We start from the raw sequence: 19,255 nt of genomic DNA on the forward strand, positions 1-19,255 counted from the left end.
GGAGCGTACTGCAGGATAATGGGATTGTGCTGTTTGATGGAAGAATGGGAAAAACAGAACATTTCACGTGGTGAGAAGCCAGTAATTGTTGGTGTGTGGAGAGGTCCAGGTGTACAAAGTTAATCCACAGACAGAATAAGGAATTATGAAGTCAAATAGAACAATGTCTGTTATTGTGATGGGGTTTGGTGGGAAAAAAACAAGGAAGTATCGCTGATATTCCACAGTGTTTCAGTGAGACCACATTTGAAGTTTAGGGGATCATTTTGGTCTCCGTACCTAAGGCAGGAAATATTTGCCTTGGTGTCATTGCCGCATTGATTCACCAGTTGGATACTTGGAATAAAGTGTCCAGCGAAGAGAGCAAAATACATTGGACTAAACTTACTGGAATTTAGAAAGGTTTTATTGAGGATTTGGAGAGGGACTGAAGGCTGGATAATCAGAGGCTGTTTCCTCAGTCTTGGACAGTCCAGAAATGATTTGAAGTCAACATGCTGTCAGCGATGAGGATTTGGAAGAAGAGACATTTCCTTGTAAAGAAGGATGGGAATCTTTGATTATTCGACCTTAGAGAAATGTGTACACTGAGAATGCACAGACTGGCATTATTATATTGTGGAAGCACCTCAGTAAATGAAGCTGTCAGAATGTGGTAACAAACAACTCTTCAGCGAACCTATTTTAGATGTAACTTGCTGGTCATCATTGGTCTGACCTCTGCGTAACTCTTAAGTTCTCATCAAAGTGCTTGTCCATTTATCTAATGTCCTTAAAGGTTACCAAGAAAGACGTATTGTTATCATAAAACAAGGTCAAAATGAACACAGCTCAGGTATAAGAAAGAAAAATATATACCTGGTCTCCCAGCAACAGGTTTTGGCAGCAAATCCCAGTTTTATCATCCATGCTCGTATCGCTAAATGGAAATGGCCACAGTTCAGATGTTGGAGAGAAAAGCAAACACCTGATCTCAGCAGTGAGTTACACCAAAACATGATATGTAAACCCCCTGGTTTACAACAATCTGAGATCTATCTTTGTTTGATTAAACCAGCTCAACTTCTGAAGAGTGCTGCTGGTTCATAACATTTTGACAATGGAACAGTGTTGTAAAGATAGCGTAAGCAAATGCAGCTTGAAAGAATTTACATTAAACTAACTTTAGTCACCTCCACTTCCGTGGGTCACTCTCTCTCTCTCCCAACCTCCACCCAACATTCTCTAATATTAAAAACTTGTTCAGTCCCTAACAATTTCCAGTTCCAATGAAGATTTACCTTTAATGTAAACCCCGTCTTTCCTGCTGGTGATTTTGTGTGGTTTGCTGTGAATTAACCAAATTTTAATTCTGCATTTCCAGTGTCTGTGATTTCACCACTGGTGACATTCAGAGGCCAAACACAGGACCAGTTCCCTTCACCTTCTGACCGGCATCTTCACCCCTCCAATCAACAATTTATTTGTGTGTTCCACTGTTGTAGAGGTACAAGGTTATATCTTGTAACCTCGACCCTGTCTTCACCGAGAATCAGTCTAATCTGTGAACAAATATCACAGCCTGAAAACTGTATCGACAAATCCAGTCCAGCCAATGAGCAGACAATCAGGCTGCCCCCAATCATCAGGGGTTGTCCACAGTGCGGGCAAGTGTCACTTCCCCTCCAATAATCGACTTGCCCACGTTCAGTGTTGGTTTCACCAAGATCACTCGGCTCTGAACCACGTCACAGCCTTGGTCCAAACACAGAGCAAAGAGCTGCATTCCGGAGGTGAGGCCAGAGTGAGGCTCCTTGAAAACAAGGCAGCATTTGACTGAGTGCAGCATCGAGGAGACCTGGTCATTCTGAGACAAGGATCGTCAAGGAGAGAATACGTCAATGGTTGGATTCATTCCCCACACAAAGTACGATGGATGTGGTTCAACATCCCAGCCCTAGGACATCACTGCAGGAGTTTCTTCGGGCAGTGACCCAGACACAACCATCATCAGCTGATTCATCAACGACCTTCCTTCCATCAGAAGGTGAGAAGTGGGGATGTTCCCTGATGATTGCACAATGTTCAGTTCCATTCACAACTCTTCACAAAATGAAGCAGTTCATCCAGCAAAAACATTCCGGCGTGGGATAATTGACCTGAAAATCTACTGCACCAGCCGCATTGAGTTCTTAGATAATTGGCAAATGGATCAGAGGTGACAGGAGAAATCAGATTTGTTCAGGACGATATAATTATCAGAAACTCACGGACTGAAAGGCTGGTGGAAGCAGAGTCAACAATAACTTTCAAAGGATTTGGGTAAATGTGTGAAGGAACAATTTCCAGTGGTTTGGGGAAAGAGCAGGAGAATTGGATCACACGATCACAGATAGGATGGGCAAATGGCTCCTTCTGTGCAGTATCATTGTATCATTCTATGATTCTACCAGGGGTTGGCGATGAAGCTGAAAGTACAATGGGTCCAAGAGACCACGTGCTCTGCCTTTAGAGTGTGACGTGATTGGGGAACAAGAGAAAATACAGAGAGAGAAAGGGCCATTTGTCCCATCACCCACACCAGAGTGAATATAACTGTGAATGTGGTGGTCTGTGTAAATAATCAGTTGTTTATGGAATATTCGTCTGAATATTACATGTGAGATGTTGCATTGTGGGAAGATTAACATGTGCAGGACCTACATGGTGAATGGTAGGGCTCTAGGGAGTGTTGTAGAGCAGATGGATTTAGGAGTGCAGTTGCATGGTTCCTTGAAGTGGAGTCGCAGCTAGATAGCACAGTCAAAAAGGCTTTTGGAAGATGAGCCTTCATCAGGCAGAGTATTGAGTATAGATGTTGGGAGGTCATGTTGCAGTTGTATAAGATGTTGGCGAGGCTGCATTTAGAGCATTGTGTTCAGTTCTGGGCACCATGTTATAGGAAAGATGTTGACAACCTGGAAAGGATAGAGAAGATTTACGAGGATGTTGCGTGGACTAGAGGGTGTGAGCTATAGGGAGAGGTTGAATAGGCTGGGACTCTATTCACTGGGACGTAGGAGGATGAGGGTGATCTAATAGAGGTGTATAAAATCACGAGAGGAATAGAACGGGTAGTGCACACTATCTCTTGCCCAGATTAGGTGAATCGATGACCAGAGGACATAGGTTTAAGGTGAAGGGGAAAAGATTCACACCATACTGCTCTTTTGGAAACAATACAAACTTTTTACTTCTGATCTTTTTGTTTAAACGATGGGCCTGGTTGGACCAGACTTTCTTCTGTAGTTTATGTTTCTTAAATGGCTCTCTGTCTGTAATGAAGTGTGGGTTAATTCTTTCACTGTTAACCACTGCTTCGCTCCTGTCTTACGTGTGAACGTATTCTCCCAATCACCTGACCGACCAAAGCTGACCCAGCTGTACAAGATGAGGGGGAATTTTAACATAAAATGTCCTTACATTAGAATCACTTTACCCGATTGGCCCATTAAGCACAACATTAATAATTAACACTCTGAGGAATGCCCTTTAGTTGATTTAACTCTGAATTCTCTTTAACTTTATGGCATTTCTTATCAGAGGAGACTGCACCACTGCCCCCTCCCCCGAGCCAATCTTAAGCCCCACTTGTCTGCAACGTTTCTGCGCTACCAGCCGCAGCTGGTTCACCCAACTATTGCTGTTGTTTTCCTCAGCTCACCCAGACGTTATGAGACGTTGTTTGGGAACATCTACTCATACATTGTTGTGTTTCGTTCACCAACGTAGCCTTTCTCATGCACTCATCGCAGGTGCGAGGAGATAAACTTGTTTTCGCAGACCCTGGAATATATGGCTGCTAATTTTGCTAATAACTCCATTTCACATTTTAGCTGAAATTGTCAGTTTAACCCTAACACTACACTGACAGGGACGACCGATTCCTTGGGTCAGGAGGAGACTCAGCAAGACCTTGAGAGGCGTGGCATAGTCAAAGGGCACTGTGATGAAAAGTGGTTTTATTATCCTTCCTTAAGATCCTGTTACTGGGTTTTTCAGTGACAAAAGGACATGGTCAGATGCTGAGAGGAAAGCTCTTCAGCGGGTAGCCCACAGAGCTCAAAGGACTATCGGAACACAGCTACCAGCCTTGGAGGGCATCTACAACACACGATGCTTCAGAAAAGCCACCAGCATCCACAAAGACTCTTCACACCCCTGCAACAGTCTGTTCGAAACCTCTACCATCGGGCAGACGATACAAGGCCTTCTACGCCCGCACCTCCAGACTCAGGAACAGCTTCATCCCCAGGGCCATAGCTGCTATGAACTGGTCCTGCTGAGCCGGATGGTCACATCGCACAGCGAACCGGTACAGATCTACTGCACTTTATTTTGTTTTAAAACTGTTCTAATATGTTTCATTGGGTGGTTTAAATTAATACTGACTAGCTAATTAATTTATTGCATCGTATGGGAGGTGCATTCCCAATCTCGTTGTACCCCTGTACAATGACAATAAAGATATATTGTACTGTATTGTATTGAGGTAAGTCCCTGAAACCAGTGGTTGTTCTGGGAGGCCTGGGGAACATTGCCCTCTGCTGGTTCATTCCCATGAACTCACAGCACAGCCTGTCATTGAATTCCCTGCGATGAGTCCCTCTGTTCCAGGGTGCGCTTCACTGCAGCCGTGGGCTCCGGTTTCTATCGCTCGGACCAGTGGGTGAAATATTGGGATTTGGGGGAAGCTCCACATCCAGGAGTTAACACAGAGCTGGGGTTGACACCAGAGAGATTCGAGAACAAGAACTCTGATTCAAATGGACAAAGTTGCCCATTTCCAATATCAATTCTGATTATTTATTTGGAGGCATGTGAGAGGATGAAACATAAAATATTTCATATAAAATATTTTGATATTAAACTATTTTAAAGATGTTCTGCAATCACCAACCACATTACAGACATTTGGCTGCTCTGACCTCGAGCAATCACAACACATTCATCACCAACGTGATTGGTGCAGTGAGCAAAGGGAACACATTCGCTTGGAGTGGCCTAGGAGCAGTGAACTGTCACAAAACAGAGCGGCAGTGAGGATCCAACAGGCTGAGGCTTGTTCTCCACAAGAGAGAAGATTGAGGGGGGACCAGCCAGGGGCCGATCTCACTGTGAAGGATTTGTAGGGGGATGTCGAGAGGATGTTTCCTCGAGTGTGAAACCAAATTTCCTGGTCATAAATGTAAAATAGCCACCGATAAATCAAATAGAGAAGAGAGAAAATCCTATTTACTTGGACGTTTTGGGCAGGTGGAGCTCAGCAACATAACATCGAGGCAGAGAGCACAAATGTACTTAAGGGAGAGGTAGATGGAGAAAGGAACAGACGGATGTGTTGATGGGGTCGGATGAAGGGAGGGGGAGGCTGCTAAGGAGTAGCAACAGTAGCACGGATACATGGGCCGAGTGGTCTCTTTCTGTGCTCCACGTGCAAGGGAACACTAAGTCAACAACCACTGGGTGTAACGCTACAGATTTGGGAATGTGCACTGGTGTAAAATCCCCAGATTTAGGCATGACATCGGTTGCAGAAGATCCAGCTCCAGAGATTCCAGACTATGCTCCCGTTGTGTGTGGTCCATGGAATGGGGAGGGCTGGGTTTATCTGACAACACAGACGTGTTGTCCAGCCCACACAGCGAGTTCCAGCCCAGGGAGAGCCCACACACTTCAGTCTGGGACAGTCCAAACCCCCATGAATAGAGCCTCAGCATTACATCTCTGTTTTTGTATTCCAGTACTCTTGATATAAATGCCAGCATTGAATTTGCCTTCCTTACTACCATTTCGACTTGCAAATTAACTTTTTGGGACTCCTGCACCTGCACCTCCAATTTCTGGATTTCTGGATTCTCTCACCAATTAGAAAATAATCTAAGCCTTTATTCTTATTACCAAAATGCATGACACTGCACTTTGCTATACTGAGTTTTATCTGCCACTACTCTGCCCACACTCCTAACCTGTCCAAGTCCTTCTGCAGAGTCCTTGCTTCCTCTACACTCCTTGCCCCTCCACATATCTTAGCATCATCTGCAACGTCCCGGTGAATCTTCTCTGCTCCCTCTCGTCTTTTCCTACAGTGTGGTGACCATAACCAGTGCGTGGTGCTCCAGCTGTGGCCGAACTGATGTTTTCTACCGTGGACGGTAAAGCTACACGGGGCCTCAGTACCTCGGTTGTGGGGAGTAAATGCCATTTGCTCGCTCTCTCGGTTCCATCACTTTGCTGATGATCAAAGTGTACAGGGAGTAAAGAAGGGGGAGAGAATGCATCCTTGCAAAGCCCCAGTGTTGAGGATTATCGGAGAGGATGATTTGTCCCCTTAACAAAATCATGCTCACTTCGGGCTATTTATGATGTGCTTTCAAGTACCTCAAAGCCTCATCCTTAATAATGGACTGGAAAATCTTACCAACCGGCCTATATTCCTTTCTTTTGCCTGGCTCCACTCTTAAACAATGGAGTTACATTTGTGACTTTCCAGTCCTCTGGAACCATTTTTGACTGGTGATTTTTGAAAAATCACTAATAATGCCTCCAAAATCTCTACAGCGACCACTTTCACAGCCATGGGGTGTAGTCCATCTGGTCCAGGAGACATATCCACCTTCAGACCTTTCAGTTTCCAAAGCACCTTCTCCTTAGTAATAGAAGCACTCACTTCTGCCCCCTGACTCTTTTGAATTTCTGGTATGTTGTTGGTATCTTCCACTGTGAAGACTAGCGCAAAAGATTTATTCAGTTTATCCATTGTTTTTATGTTCCCTATTGCTATTTGGACAGCGTCATTTCCCAGCAGTTTAATTTCCACTCTTGTCTCTCTTTCATTCTTTATGTATCTTTTAAAAACTTTTGAAATCCTCTTTTTATATTATTGGCTAGCTTCCCTTCACATTTCATCTTTCATCCCCTTATTGATTTTTTTCGTTGCTTTCTGGTGGTTTTTAAAAGCTCCCTAATCCCCTAGTATCCCACTAATCTTTGCCGTATTATATGCCTTGTATTTTGCTTTTATGCTGTCTCTGACTTCCTTTGTCAGCCACAGTTGCCTCATTCTTCCCTTAGTATGGTTCTTTCTCTTTGGGATGAAAAGATCCCATGTCTTCCGAATTACTCCCAGAAACTCCTGCCATTGCTGCACTAACGTCATTCCTGCTAGGGTCACCTTCCAATCAACTTTAGCCAGCTCCACCCTCATGTCTGTGTATCGCCTTCCTCAACAATAATACCAATACATTCAACTTCAGCTTCTGCCTCTCAAACTGCAGGTTGAATTACATCACATTATGATCACTGCCTCCCAGGGCTTCCTTCACCTTAAGCTCCCTAATCAAATCTGGTTCATTCCAAAATACCAAATCCAGAATTGCCTTTCCCTCCTGGGCTCGACCACGAGCGGCTCTAAAAAAAACAATTCATTGGCATTCAACAAATTAATTCTCTTGGGATCCAGTACCAACCTGATTTTCCCAGTCCACCTGCATATTAAAATCCCCATGACCACCGATACATCCCTTTTCCATCTCTTGATTCTTGATAGAATGCAACATGCACCCGGCATTCTGGCTACTATTGAAGGCCTGTATATAACTCCCATCAGGGTCTATTTACCCTTGCATTTCTTAACTCTACCCATAAGAATTCTACATCTTCTGATCCTATGTTGGTTCTTGTGAAGGATTGGGTTTCATTCCTCACCAGCAGAGCCGTCCCACCTCCAGCCCACCTGCCTGTCTTTTTGATAGGATGTCTATCCTATGATGTTCAGCTTCCAGTTCTGATCCTGTTTTCACCACAACTCTGTGATGCCCACAACGTTGTACCGGCCAAATTCTAACAGTGCTGCAGTCTCACGCAGTTTGTTTCCTATACTGCGGGCATTCAAATACAGCGGCTTCAGTTCTGTAGTCACCGGCCTTTTTCTCAATTTAGTCCCCATGTTGCCTGATGCTAGAATCTTATACCTTTCTAAATTTGGTCTCCTATTTCTTATTTTGGAGACTTGTAACCTCCTTATCTTTAACTTCATCCATATTTTCCAATCTATTGAACCCACGCCCACTATTTAGATTGAAACATAATAACATAGAAAATAGGTGCAGGAGCAGGACATTTGGCCTTTCGAGCCAGCACCGCCATTCAATATGATCATGGCTGATCATCCAAATTCAGCACTCCATTCCTACTGTTTTCCCATATCCCTTGATTCAGTTAGTTTAAATCCCTAACTACAGCCCAAGTTGTGGGATTCCCCAGAAACCTGGTCCCAGTAGGGTTCAGCTGCATTTCATTGCATTGTATCAGCCCCTGCATTCCCCAATACTGATGCCAATGACCTACGAATTCAAACCCACTTCTCCAACACCAGTCTTTGATCCAGTCTTTGCTTTTAACTCTCTAATCTTATTGACACTATGCCAATTTGCTCAGATGAGACATCCTGAGCCTGGGCACCAGGCTGGCAACACAGCCGTCAGGACTCTCGATCCTCGTGATAGAGAATTATGTCTGTGCTATCCTCAATTACAACTACGTGTCTCTTCTCCTCCCCCTCTTGAACGGCTCCCTGATCCATGGTGCCATAGTTAGGCTGCTCATCATTGCTGCAGCCCCCACTCAAGGGCTGAGGCTCCTCCAACACTGTCTCTTGAATCCCCATACCTGCCTCACTCACAGTCACATCCTCAACAACCTGATCACGGCCTGAATTGGAAGTTGTTAATCTAATGGGTGTGACTTCCTCAAGAAACAGACGGCATCCAGGTAAATCTCCCCTTCCCTGATGTGTCACAGCGATTAAAGCTCAGATTCCGTCATCAATTCTGAGCTGAGTTCGTCGATCAACCAACACTTGCTGCAGATGTGGTCACCAGGAACCACATTGGGATCCACCAGCACCATGCAGCTGCAGCACATCACGTGATCCTGCATCCTTACTTTACTTATTCCCACTGACTCCTTTATAAAATTTCCCGCTTGATACGAACTCACATGCTAGCTCTGCATTCCCTTCATCAGCCGGTCTCGCCGAGCGTCTTCAGCCAAAGTGCTCGGTTCTGTACTTGGCTTCAACATGGCTTCTCTTCCAACACGACCGCTCCCAACAGCTTGTTTCGCTAAATATTGCCTTCCTTTTACTGGCTGCTGCCTCTCTTCCTCAGCCATTCAAATGCCCGCTTCTTTAAATAACCTGCCTATTCAATCAAAAAACCTGCTCTCTCTTTATTCTCCCGCCAATCTTTCAAAATTAATTTCTCTGCTTTCAAAATGGTTGCTCATGCACTCTGTGGTTTTGGAAGATTAAAAATAAATTCTCAGTATTGTACCAGTGCCTGCTGAACTGGTTTTCTGTATATCAGTGACTTCCTGTTCATCTTGTGCTCATCTGTCAGTCAGTGATTGGTCCGCAGGAGTTTTATGTAGATTGCTGCACCCAATTGCGTTTGATTCCAATGGTTCCAAAAGCCTCCAAGATGCCAGAACTACAGGTATATAAGATGCGGCAGCATTGGAAACCTCATCCACACAGAGAGCTGGGAGAGAGACAGGTGGGAACAGCAGCAGGATATGCCCACCTTCACTCTGAAACTTGACACTAATGATGAATCGTTTTCTTGTGTTTCAGGTTCGAGGAAGGAAACATGATGTTGGTGTGGGTTTTGGTGCTGACCGCACTGCTTGCCAGTGATGTGGCAGGTAAGGTCCATTGATTCCAGGAGCTTTAGAAATATATTGGTGTGAGGAATGAATGCACTGTGTTGGGACTGTGGATCATGGGAATTTGTGGACATTGGGAGTGGTCGGGTTGTGGTAGGAAATGTCTCTTGTCTGGGATACTCATCTCAAAGCTGCTGAGTTGGAAGGTGAGTTGGAGACTCTCCTCCACATCAGGAGACAGAGATTTCTCCACGGTGACGCTTCACAGGAAAACAGAGTTGCAGGAAGAGGGATATGTGACTCTCTGTCAGGAACCCAGGGGATGCAGAGGAGAAGGTTCTGCAGGCACTGGTCCAATGCAACGGGTGCAGTGTACTTGCCCGCTGTGAGGGTGAGGATGGAGGCTTGAGGGAGGATGGCCAGAGTGCTGGCAAAGGTACAGAGGAGAGAGACAGAGAATGATTGTATTTACAGTGGTCAATGGAAATTTAATTCAAATTCTCTGTGACGTGTTTGTGTGTGATCAGTAGCAGATCACAAAGGAAGAAAACTAATTTCATTCATGAAACAAAGCCCTGGGGTTATTGTGGAGCAGAGAGACCCCAGGGTACAATTACACTATTAGTACACAGTTCCCTGAAAGTGGTGATGTAGGTGGACAAGTTGGTGAAGAATGTGTTTGGCACTCTTGCCCACATCAGCTGGGCCTTTGATTAAAAGAGTTAGGATACATGTTACAGTTGTAGAAGATGTTGCTGAGACTGCACCTGGAAATTGTGTGCTGTTCTGATTGCCCAGCTATAGGAGGATGTGAGAGAGGGTCCAGTAAATATTCACAAGGATGGTATCAGAACTGGCTGAGAGTTATAAGATAGGTTGGGTCTATTGCCGTTGGACTGAAGTTGGCTTCAGGGTGAGTATTTAGAGGTTTATAAAATCACGTGAGGCTTAGGTAGGGTAGAAGGACATAGTGCAGAGGAGTGTAAAACCAGAGGGCATAGGTTTAGGGTGCAAGTGGAAAGATTGAAAGGGGATAGAGCAAGTGTTTCCAATGAAGATGCCAGAGGAAGCAGTACAGACAGGTAGAATTGAATAGACATTTACACAGGGCCATAGATAGGAATGAATGAGAGGACATGTGCCAAAAACAGACAATCGGTCTCACTCAGGACGACACTTCAGTTGGTTTAAAATTCTGAATCTCTTCAATTTACAGGAGCAAACAATTCATTGGAAGAGGAGACCCGTGTTCTATCCCAAGGACGCTGTGTGAAAGGCTGGTATAAATATCCTAGACTAAACAACTGTTACCGTTTTTTTCCTCGAAGAAGGTCATGGATAAGTGCTGAGGTAAGTCCCTGAAACCAGTGGTTGCTCTGGGAGGTCTGGGGAACATTGCTCTCTGCTGGTTCATTCCCATGAACTCACAGCACAGCCTGTCGTTGAATTGCCTGCGATGAGTCCATGTGTTCCACGGGTGCGCTTCACTGCAGCCGTGGGCTCCGGTTTCTATCGCTCGGACCAGTGGGTGAAATATTGAGATTTGGGGGAAGCTCCAAATTCCCCAATACGGTCACGGTGGCGCAGCGGCAGAGTTGCTGCCACACAGTGAATGCAGCGTCGGAGACCCGGGTTCCATCCCGACTACAGGTGCTGTCTGGACGGAGTTTGTACGTTCTCCTCGTGACCAGCGTGGGTTTTCACCGAGATCTTCGGTTTCTTCCCACACTCCAAAGACGTACAAAGGTTAATTGGCTTGGTAAATGTAAAAATTGTCCCTAGTGGATATAGGATAGTGTTAATGTGTGGGGATCGCTGGTTAGCGCCGACCCGGTGGGCCGAAGGGCCTGTTTCCGCGTTGTATCTCTATACTACACTAAACTAAATCCAGGAGTTAACGCAGAGCTGGGGTTCTTGATTAAAGAACGAGAACTCTGTGTCTCGGGGATAAAGTTACCCATTGCCAATGTCTCTTTTGACGATTTATTTGAGGGATCTTGAGACGCACTAATTCTCAACAAATAAACTATTTTGTTTGTTTAAAGGCGTTTTGCAAACGTCAACCACATTCTGGACATCTGGCAACTGTGACCTCGCTCATACACAACAAATTCATTCTGGAAGTGATTCGCGCATCTTGCAAACCGAAGAGCCATGTTTGGATTGGCCTAAACAACAGAGTTAAGGTACAGTTAATGATGACACGTTAGCTTACAGGTCGTCACCACACTGGCCAGACCTGCATTTGTTGTCCTTCCCTGGTCATCCACTGCCCTTTTCAGAGGGCAGGTTAAAGTCAACACTTTGATGGATCTCTGGTGTCACATCGTTGTTCAGAGATAGAGTTACACATGACGCCCGGAGCACTCACTGGAAACCCGCTCGGTCACAGGGAGAAGGTGCAAACTCACACGGATAAAACTGGACGTCTCTGTCTTTGTCTGAGCGATCCTACATTATATTTGTGTTCAATTACCATCTTTTACTCATTTTCTGAGTTACCAATATTCCTCTTCTCTGACCTTTACTCTCAGATCCTGTCAGTTTCATCCCAAGGATCCTGTTACTTCCATGAGATTCCCCCACCCTGCCAGTCCATAGTTTAAACTCCCATCCACTGCCCTACTTGTCCCGGCTGCTCGTATTCTGCTCTCACTCCGGCTCAGGTACAGCTCCTCCCTGTATTGTTCATGGCAGCAGACTCAGCATTCCAACACCAATGACCATTCATTTACACCCCCAGGGAGGGCCTTTCACATGGATCGATGGATATCCATTGAGATACCAACGCTGTGATGCTGATGAAGAAGATAAAAGACGACGTTGTTGGCTCATTCGTCGTAAGTGTAACAGTGACAGAAATTGTGTTTTGTTGGAAGTTAATTTGAGACAGTTTTGAACAGGAGGTGACCTCCACAGACCTGCTGTTACACAGAGGGAGGGAACCAACCCCATGGGTCCTGTGCTCTGCAGAACTGGACTGACTGCCCAGCAGTGAGAGGAGGATGTATGGGATGGAATGCAGGAGTCAGGGGAACAGACACCGAGTGTAACTGTGCAGGAGGAATGTACAAGGGGGCAACACTGGAGTTAGAGGAAGGTACAGTGTAGCATGACACATTCTGGATTTAGTGTTGTCCAATGAACCAGATTTGACAAAGAGAACTCGAGGTAAAGGAGCTGCTTGGAGGTAGTGATCATAATATGATTCGTTTTAATCTTCAATTTGAGGTGGAAGAGGTTAAATCAGAAGTGTCAGTGTTGCAGTTGAACAAAGGGGACTATGAAGGCATGAGAGAGGAGCTGGCCAAGGTAGACTGGAAAGGGATCCTAGCAGGAATGACGGTGGAACAGCAATGGCATGAATTTCTGGGCATAATCCGGAAGATGCAGGATCATTTCATTCCAAAGCGGAAGAAAGATTCTAAGGGGAGTAGGAGGCAACCGTGGCTGACAAGGGAAGTTAGGGATGGAATAAAACTAAAAGAAAAGATATATAACACAGCAAAGAGTAGCAGGAAGCCAGAGGATTAGGAAACATTCAAAGGACAACAGAAGGTAACAAAACAGGCAATACGGGCTGAAAAGATGAATCAGAGGGGAAGCTGGCCAAGAATATAAAAGGACGGTAAAAGCTTCTTTAGGTATGTTAAGAGAAAAAGATTAGCAAAGACAAATGTAGGTCCCTTGAAGGCAGACGAGGGTGAAATTATTATGCATAACAAGGAAATGGCAGAAGAGTTGAATAGGTACTTCGGATCTGTCTTCACTAAGGAAGACACAAACAATCTCCCAGATGTACTAGAGGACAGAGGATCTAGGGGGATAGAGGAAAGAAATTTGCATTAGGCGAGAAATAGTATTGGGTAGACTGATGGGACTGAAGGTTGATAAATCCCCAGGGCCTGATGGTCTGCATCCCATGGTACTCAGGGAGGTGGCTCTAGAAATAGTGGACGCATTGGTGATCATTTTCCAATGTTCAATAGATTCAGGATCAGTTCCTGTGGATTGGAGGATAGCTAATGTTATCCCACTTTTTAAGAAAGGAGCGAGAGAGAAAACGAGGAATTACAGACCAGTTAGCCTGACATTAGTGGTGGGGAAGATGCTTGAGTCAATTATTAAAGAGTTTATAACGGTGCATTTGGATAGCAGTAAAAGGATAAGTCCAAGTCAGCATGGATTTATGAAAGGGAAATCATGCTTTACTAATCTTCTGGGATATTTTGAGGTGGTGACAAGTAAAATGGATGAAGGGGAGCCAATGGATGTAGTGTTTCTAGACTTTCAGAAACCATTTGATGAGGTCCCACACGGGAGATTGGTGAGCAAAATTAGAGCACATGGTGTTGGGGGCTGAGTGTTGACATGGATAGAGAATTGGTTGGCAGACAGGAAGCAAAGAGTAGGAGTAAACGGGTCCTTTTCAGAATGGCAGGCAGTGGTGAGTGGTGTGCCGCAAGGCTCAGTGTTGGGGCCGCAACTATTTACCATATGTATTGATTTGGATGAAGGAATTAGAAATAACATTAACAAGTTTGCAGATGACACAAAGCTGGGTGGCAGTGGGAACTGCAAAGAGGATGTTAGGAGGTTGCAGAGTGACCTGGACAGGTTGAGTGAGTGGGCAGATGCATGGCAGATGCAGTATAATGTAGATAAATGTGAGGTTATCCACTTTGGCGGCAAAAAAAAGGAGGCAGATTATTATCTCAATGGTGTCAGGTTAGGTAAGGGGGAAGTGCAGCGAGATCTGGGTGTCCTTGTACCCCCAGTCACTGAAAGTTGGCGTGGAGGTACTGCAGGCCGTGAAGAAAGCTAATGGCATGTTGGCCTTCATAACGAGAGGATTTCAGTATAGGAGTAAAGATGTTCTTCTGCAGTTGTATAGGGCCCTGGTAAGACCACATCTGGAGTATTGGGTACAGTTTTAGTCTCCTAATTTGAGGAAGGACATCCTTGCAATTGAGGCAGTGAGCGTAGGTTCATGAGATTGATCCCTGGGATGGCGGGACTGTCATATGAGGAAAGATTGAAAAGACTAGGCTTGTATTCACTGGAGTTTAGAAGGATGAGAGGGGATCTTATAGAGACATATAAAATTATAAAAGGACTGGACAAGCTAGATGCAGGAAAAATGTTCCCAATGTTTGGGGAGTCCAGAACCAGGAGCCACAGTCTTAGAATAAAGGGGAGGCCATTTAAAACTGAGGTGAGAAGGAACTTTTTCACCCAGAGAAGTTGTGAATTTGTGGAATTCTCTGCCACAGAGGGCAGTGGAGGCCAAATCACTGGATGAATTTAAGAGAGAGTTAGATAGAGCTCTGGGGCTAGTGGAATCAAGGGATATTGGGAGAAGGCAGGCACGGGTTACTGATTGTGGATGATCAGCCATGATCACAATGAATGGTGGTGCTGACTCGAAGGGCCAAATGGCCTCCTCCTGCACCTATTTTCTATGTTTCTATAAAGAAAGAACTACTTAGCCATTTGACTGTTCAATAAACATTAGAGAGGATGTGGAGCAGAAAAGTCATGGAGCTGTCCAGCCCACACAGGGAGTTCCAGCCCAGGGAGAGCCCACACACTTCAGGCTGGGACAGTCCAAACCCCCGTAAATATTGGGGGCTTCAGGTTTCAGCAACACACACTCTGACTGCACCTGGCACCTCCACAGAAGTGACTCCCTTTATTTACAAGGCAAACTCACCGATCAAGAGTCAGGGAACATTAATGGCTCACAGACTCTGACTCAAATAGATGGTGCTTTTACACCAGGTAGAAAACAGGAAATGCTGGAAACACTCAGCAGGTCAGGCAGCACCTGTGGGGAGAGGCACAGAGATAACATTTAAAAGTATGAACCTTCTATTTCTTCTCGAGATATCATTTCCCTCAACACCTGTTTGTTTCATCTCGACATATGGTACGTGACAGATCGAGTATTTCCAGCATTTAATTATTTATTTAAGAAATTCTGCATCTGCAGCAATTTTCTTGTGGACTAACAGGAAAATGTTTTCTCCTTTCCTGCTTCTAGGGAATGGATCTTGGAGGTCGATAAGGTGTGGCCACAGACTTTCTTTTGTTTGTACTTACCGATTGCACTGAGTTTAGAAGACTCCAGAATGGTCCACTCATCCTTTCCAGCAGTGGATCCAGTGCTTTGATTTCTTTGTAGCCGCTCTCACTGTCTGTGGTGACTGTACTCACTTAGCTTCTCAGCCAATAATAAAGAGAACTGCATCATGAGCTGTGTGTTTGGTGCTGTGTGAGTCCAGTTTCTCGCAGCCTTCCTGTCCCACTGTTACTTCCTCCCCACCTCTGCACTCAGTGCTGCGCTGAGGAGAAGGCGGCACACACTTTGCGAAATGAACTCTTGTCCTTCGGCCGCACCTGGTGTGTTGGGTCCCGGACACCGCACCTGGGAGAGAAATAAAGGCTGTGGAGAGGATACATGGGGAGTTAGTGGAATAGTTGCAGGGAGAGAGCTTTCACAGTCCTGTGGGTGGGCTGCAGAAGATGAACTGGGCCCAGAAATTCCTCAACACATCTGTATGAAAACCTCTGCTGTCTGTTTATAAATCAGCTCAACCTGGTGTCGGGCAAATTCCCCATGATTCTGGCAGTCTTGGCAGGTGTCGGGACAAGATGTGAAGGAAGTCAAGCCTTGCCCAACTCTCCAGTCAATGCCCTGATGCAGAGTGAGAGAGATGGTGGGAGTAACTCAACATTACTTCACTCTCACCCACTTGGTTTATTCACTCTTCTCACTCTTGCTTCCTATTTCATTACATTTTATACCTACGTTAAAAACAAGTGGGTGGCCGGAGAGAAGGTATGATCACTCAAGGATAAAGCAGGAACTTTATGTTTGGAATCAGAGGATGTGCACAAGATATTAAGCGAGTAATTTGCATCTGAATTCACCAAGGAGAAGGACATAGTGGGATTAGTGTGATGTGTACAAACATCCTCGGGCAGTTAGAGATCAAGATGGAAGTGGTGCTGGGTCTCTTGAAGACCATTGAGGTGGATAAATCCCCAGGGTCCTGATGAGTTCCATATCAAGTTATTGAGAGTTCATAAGTTCATAAGTGATAGGAGCAGAATTAGGCAATTTGGCCCAAGTCTGCTCCACCTTTCAATTATGGCTGATACATCTTTCCCTCTTTACCCCATTCTCCTGCCTTCTCCCCATAACCTCTGACACCTGTATTAACCAAGAATCTATCAATCGTTGCCTTAAAAAATATCCATTGACAGCATCCACAGCTTTCTGTGGCAAAGAATTCCACAGATTCAACACCCTCTGACTAAATAAATCTCCTTCCTAAAGGATCATCCTTCGATTCTGAGGCTATGACTTCTGGTCCGATACTCTCCCATTAGTGGAAATACCCTCTTCACATCCACTCGATCCAGGCCTTTCATTATTCAGTAAGTTTAATTGAGGTCCACCAAATCCTTCTAAACTCCAGCAAGTACACGCCCAGTGCCGTCAAACACTCATGTTTTAACCCAGTAATTCCTGGGATCATTCTCGTAAACCTCCTCTGGATCCTCTCCAGTGTCAGCACATCCTTCCTCAGATATGGGGTCCAAAATTGCCAATTTCTCCAAATGTTCTGACCAGTGCCTTATAGAGCCTCACCCAGCCACCGGTTAGTCATTGTGCCCTGGGGGTGCCTCCCGCAGCCGACCCTGAAGCATTCATAGTGATTTGAGCGCATGGGGTGGAGGGTGGAAGACATCGGTTTCGCTTACCGGCTTTTTGTTTCCTTGTGTCAGTTCCCGCCGTCTCTTCACTATCCCCTCCAGCCGTTGGGGGCGAGCACAGCAGGGCTTGGTGGCTTGTCTGTTGGGGAGGGGTTTCCCAGCTCCATGGTGAGTGAGCCTGGTCTGCTGTGGCACCATGGTCTGCTGTGCCTCACCACCTCACCCACTCTGCCCTATGTGGCAAGTTGCAAACTGTGAAGCCAGAGGGAGGAAAGATGCTAATTGAGCAGTGAAAGCAGCAAATTGTGTAGCAAAGTGTGTTGTGAAAGTAGCAAATTGTGTAGTGAAAGTAGTAAATAGGAATTGTGAACCCAAAGGAAGGAAAATAGGGGGGGGGGAGGGAGATAGAGGTGGGAGTCCAGGTGCTCCACAAACGGGGGGAGGGGAGGGGAAAGGGGGGTTGTGGGGGAGAAGGTGGAGGGGTGTGGTGAGATCAGTTAGAGGTTAACTAAAATTGTTGAATTCAATGTTCATGCCATTGGTTTGTAAACTATCCAAGTGGAACATATGGTGTTGTTCCTCCAATTTGCGTGCAGCCTCACTCTGGCAGTGGAGGTGGCCCAGATGAGAATGGTCAGTATGATAATGGGATGGGGAGTTTAAATAGTTAGTAACTGGGAGATCCAGTAGGCTTTGACGTACCGAGCGCAAGTGTTCAGCGAAACGGTTGCCAAGTCTACGCTTGGTCTCGCTGATGTACATGAGGCCACATCAGGAACAGTGGATGCAATAGAGGAGGTGAATGTGAACCTCTGTCTCAGCTGTATGGACTGCTGAGGTGCCTGGATGGAGGTGAGGGAGGAGGCATAGGGACAGGTGTTACCTCTCTTGCGGTTGCAGGGAATTCATGGGGAGGGGGTGGTGAGGGTGGCAAGGGAGGAGTGAACCAAAGAGTTGCAGAGGGAGCCATCTCTGCAGAAACGATATAGGGGTGAAGATGGGAAGATGTGACTGGTGGAGGGATCATGTTGGAGGTGTCAGAGGAAGGTGTGTTGAATGTGGAGACTGGTAGGGTGAAAGGTGAGGACCAGGGGAACTTTATCCTTGTCCCGTCTGGGGGGAGGGGTGCAAGCGTAGAACAATGGCACGAATGAGAGAATGATAGAATTAGGGAAACCACGTTTACTAAGGGATGTGGACACCTCGGGTGACGTAGAATGGAAGTCTCATCTTGGGAGCAGATATGGTGGTAATATAGATGGATTGGTTAATACATCAAAATACATCACACCAAAATAGGGGGAGTTGCAGCCATGGACAGAGCAGGATTTGGGCATGGAAATGGCAGGTGGCATTTAATCTGGGCAAGTGTCATGTGTTGCACATTTGGAGGTTGAACATAAGGGGAAAGCATCCAGTTAATGAATGACAAGACCCTAAACAACATTGATGAACAGAGGAATTGGGTTCCACATCTCCCTGAACGTGGGTGGTCATTGGTCGGCACGTTTCTCGGTGGGGCCGAAGTGTTTGTTTCCATGCCGTATCTCTGAACAAAACTAATCAGTCCCGATCCTAAACATCGCATATCCATGTTTTCCAATTGCTGCCTCAAGGTTCCAGCATCTGCAGTTCCTCGTGTCTATCTTATGCGCATTGATAGACGTCACTTTGCCAATGAGAAGGCAAGAATACTTTAGTTGTCTCCAGTAATTATGTACCTGTTAATTTGTGGAGGGATTCCCATGACGTTTAGTGGTGTGGGTGATGGGTCAAAAGTACCAAGTGGTATTTAGGGACAGGTTGTTATCAAAGCCTTCCATCACAGTGAGGAGGTGACTGGAGGAAA

The 19,255-nt window shown here is 45.6% G+C and overlaps 1 protein-coding gene across 1 annotated transcript; it reads left to right on the plus strand.

Moving 5' to 3' along the window:
• The first annotated feature begins 9,561 nt into the window (after positions 1-9,561).
• On the plus strand, positions 9,562-15,930 carry LOC144591032 (snaclec agglucetin subunit alpha-1-like). The gene is made up of 6 exons (XM_078395378.1): positions 9,562-9,575; positions 9,653-9,723; positions 10,901-11,034; positions 11,730-11,870; positions 12,428-12,524; positions 15,728-15,930. Exons 2-6 carry the CDS (start codon positions 9,669-9,671, stop codon positions 15,796-15,798), a joined length of 498 nt encoding a protein of 165 aa, XP_078251504.1. The 5' UTR covers positions 9,562-9,575; positions 9,653-9,668; the 3' UTR covers positions 15,799-15,930.
• Positions 15,931-19,255: the final 3,325 nt, after the last annotated feature.

This window comes from Rhinoraja longicauda, unplaced genomic scaffold, assembly GCF_053455715.1.
Source record: "Rhinoraja longicauda isolate Sanriku21f unplaced genomic scaffold, sRhiLon1.1 Scf000516, whole genome shotgun sequence".
In the NCBI taxonomy this organism is placed as follows: Eukaryota; Metazoa; Chordata; class Chondrichthyes; order Rajiformes; family Arhynchobatidae; genus Rhinoraja; species Rhinoraja longicauda.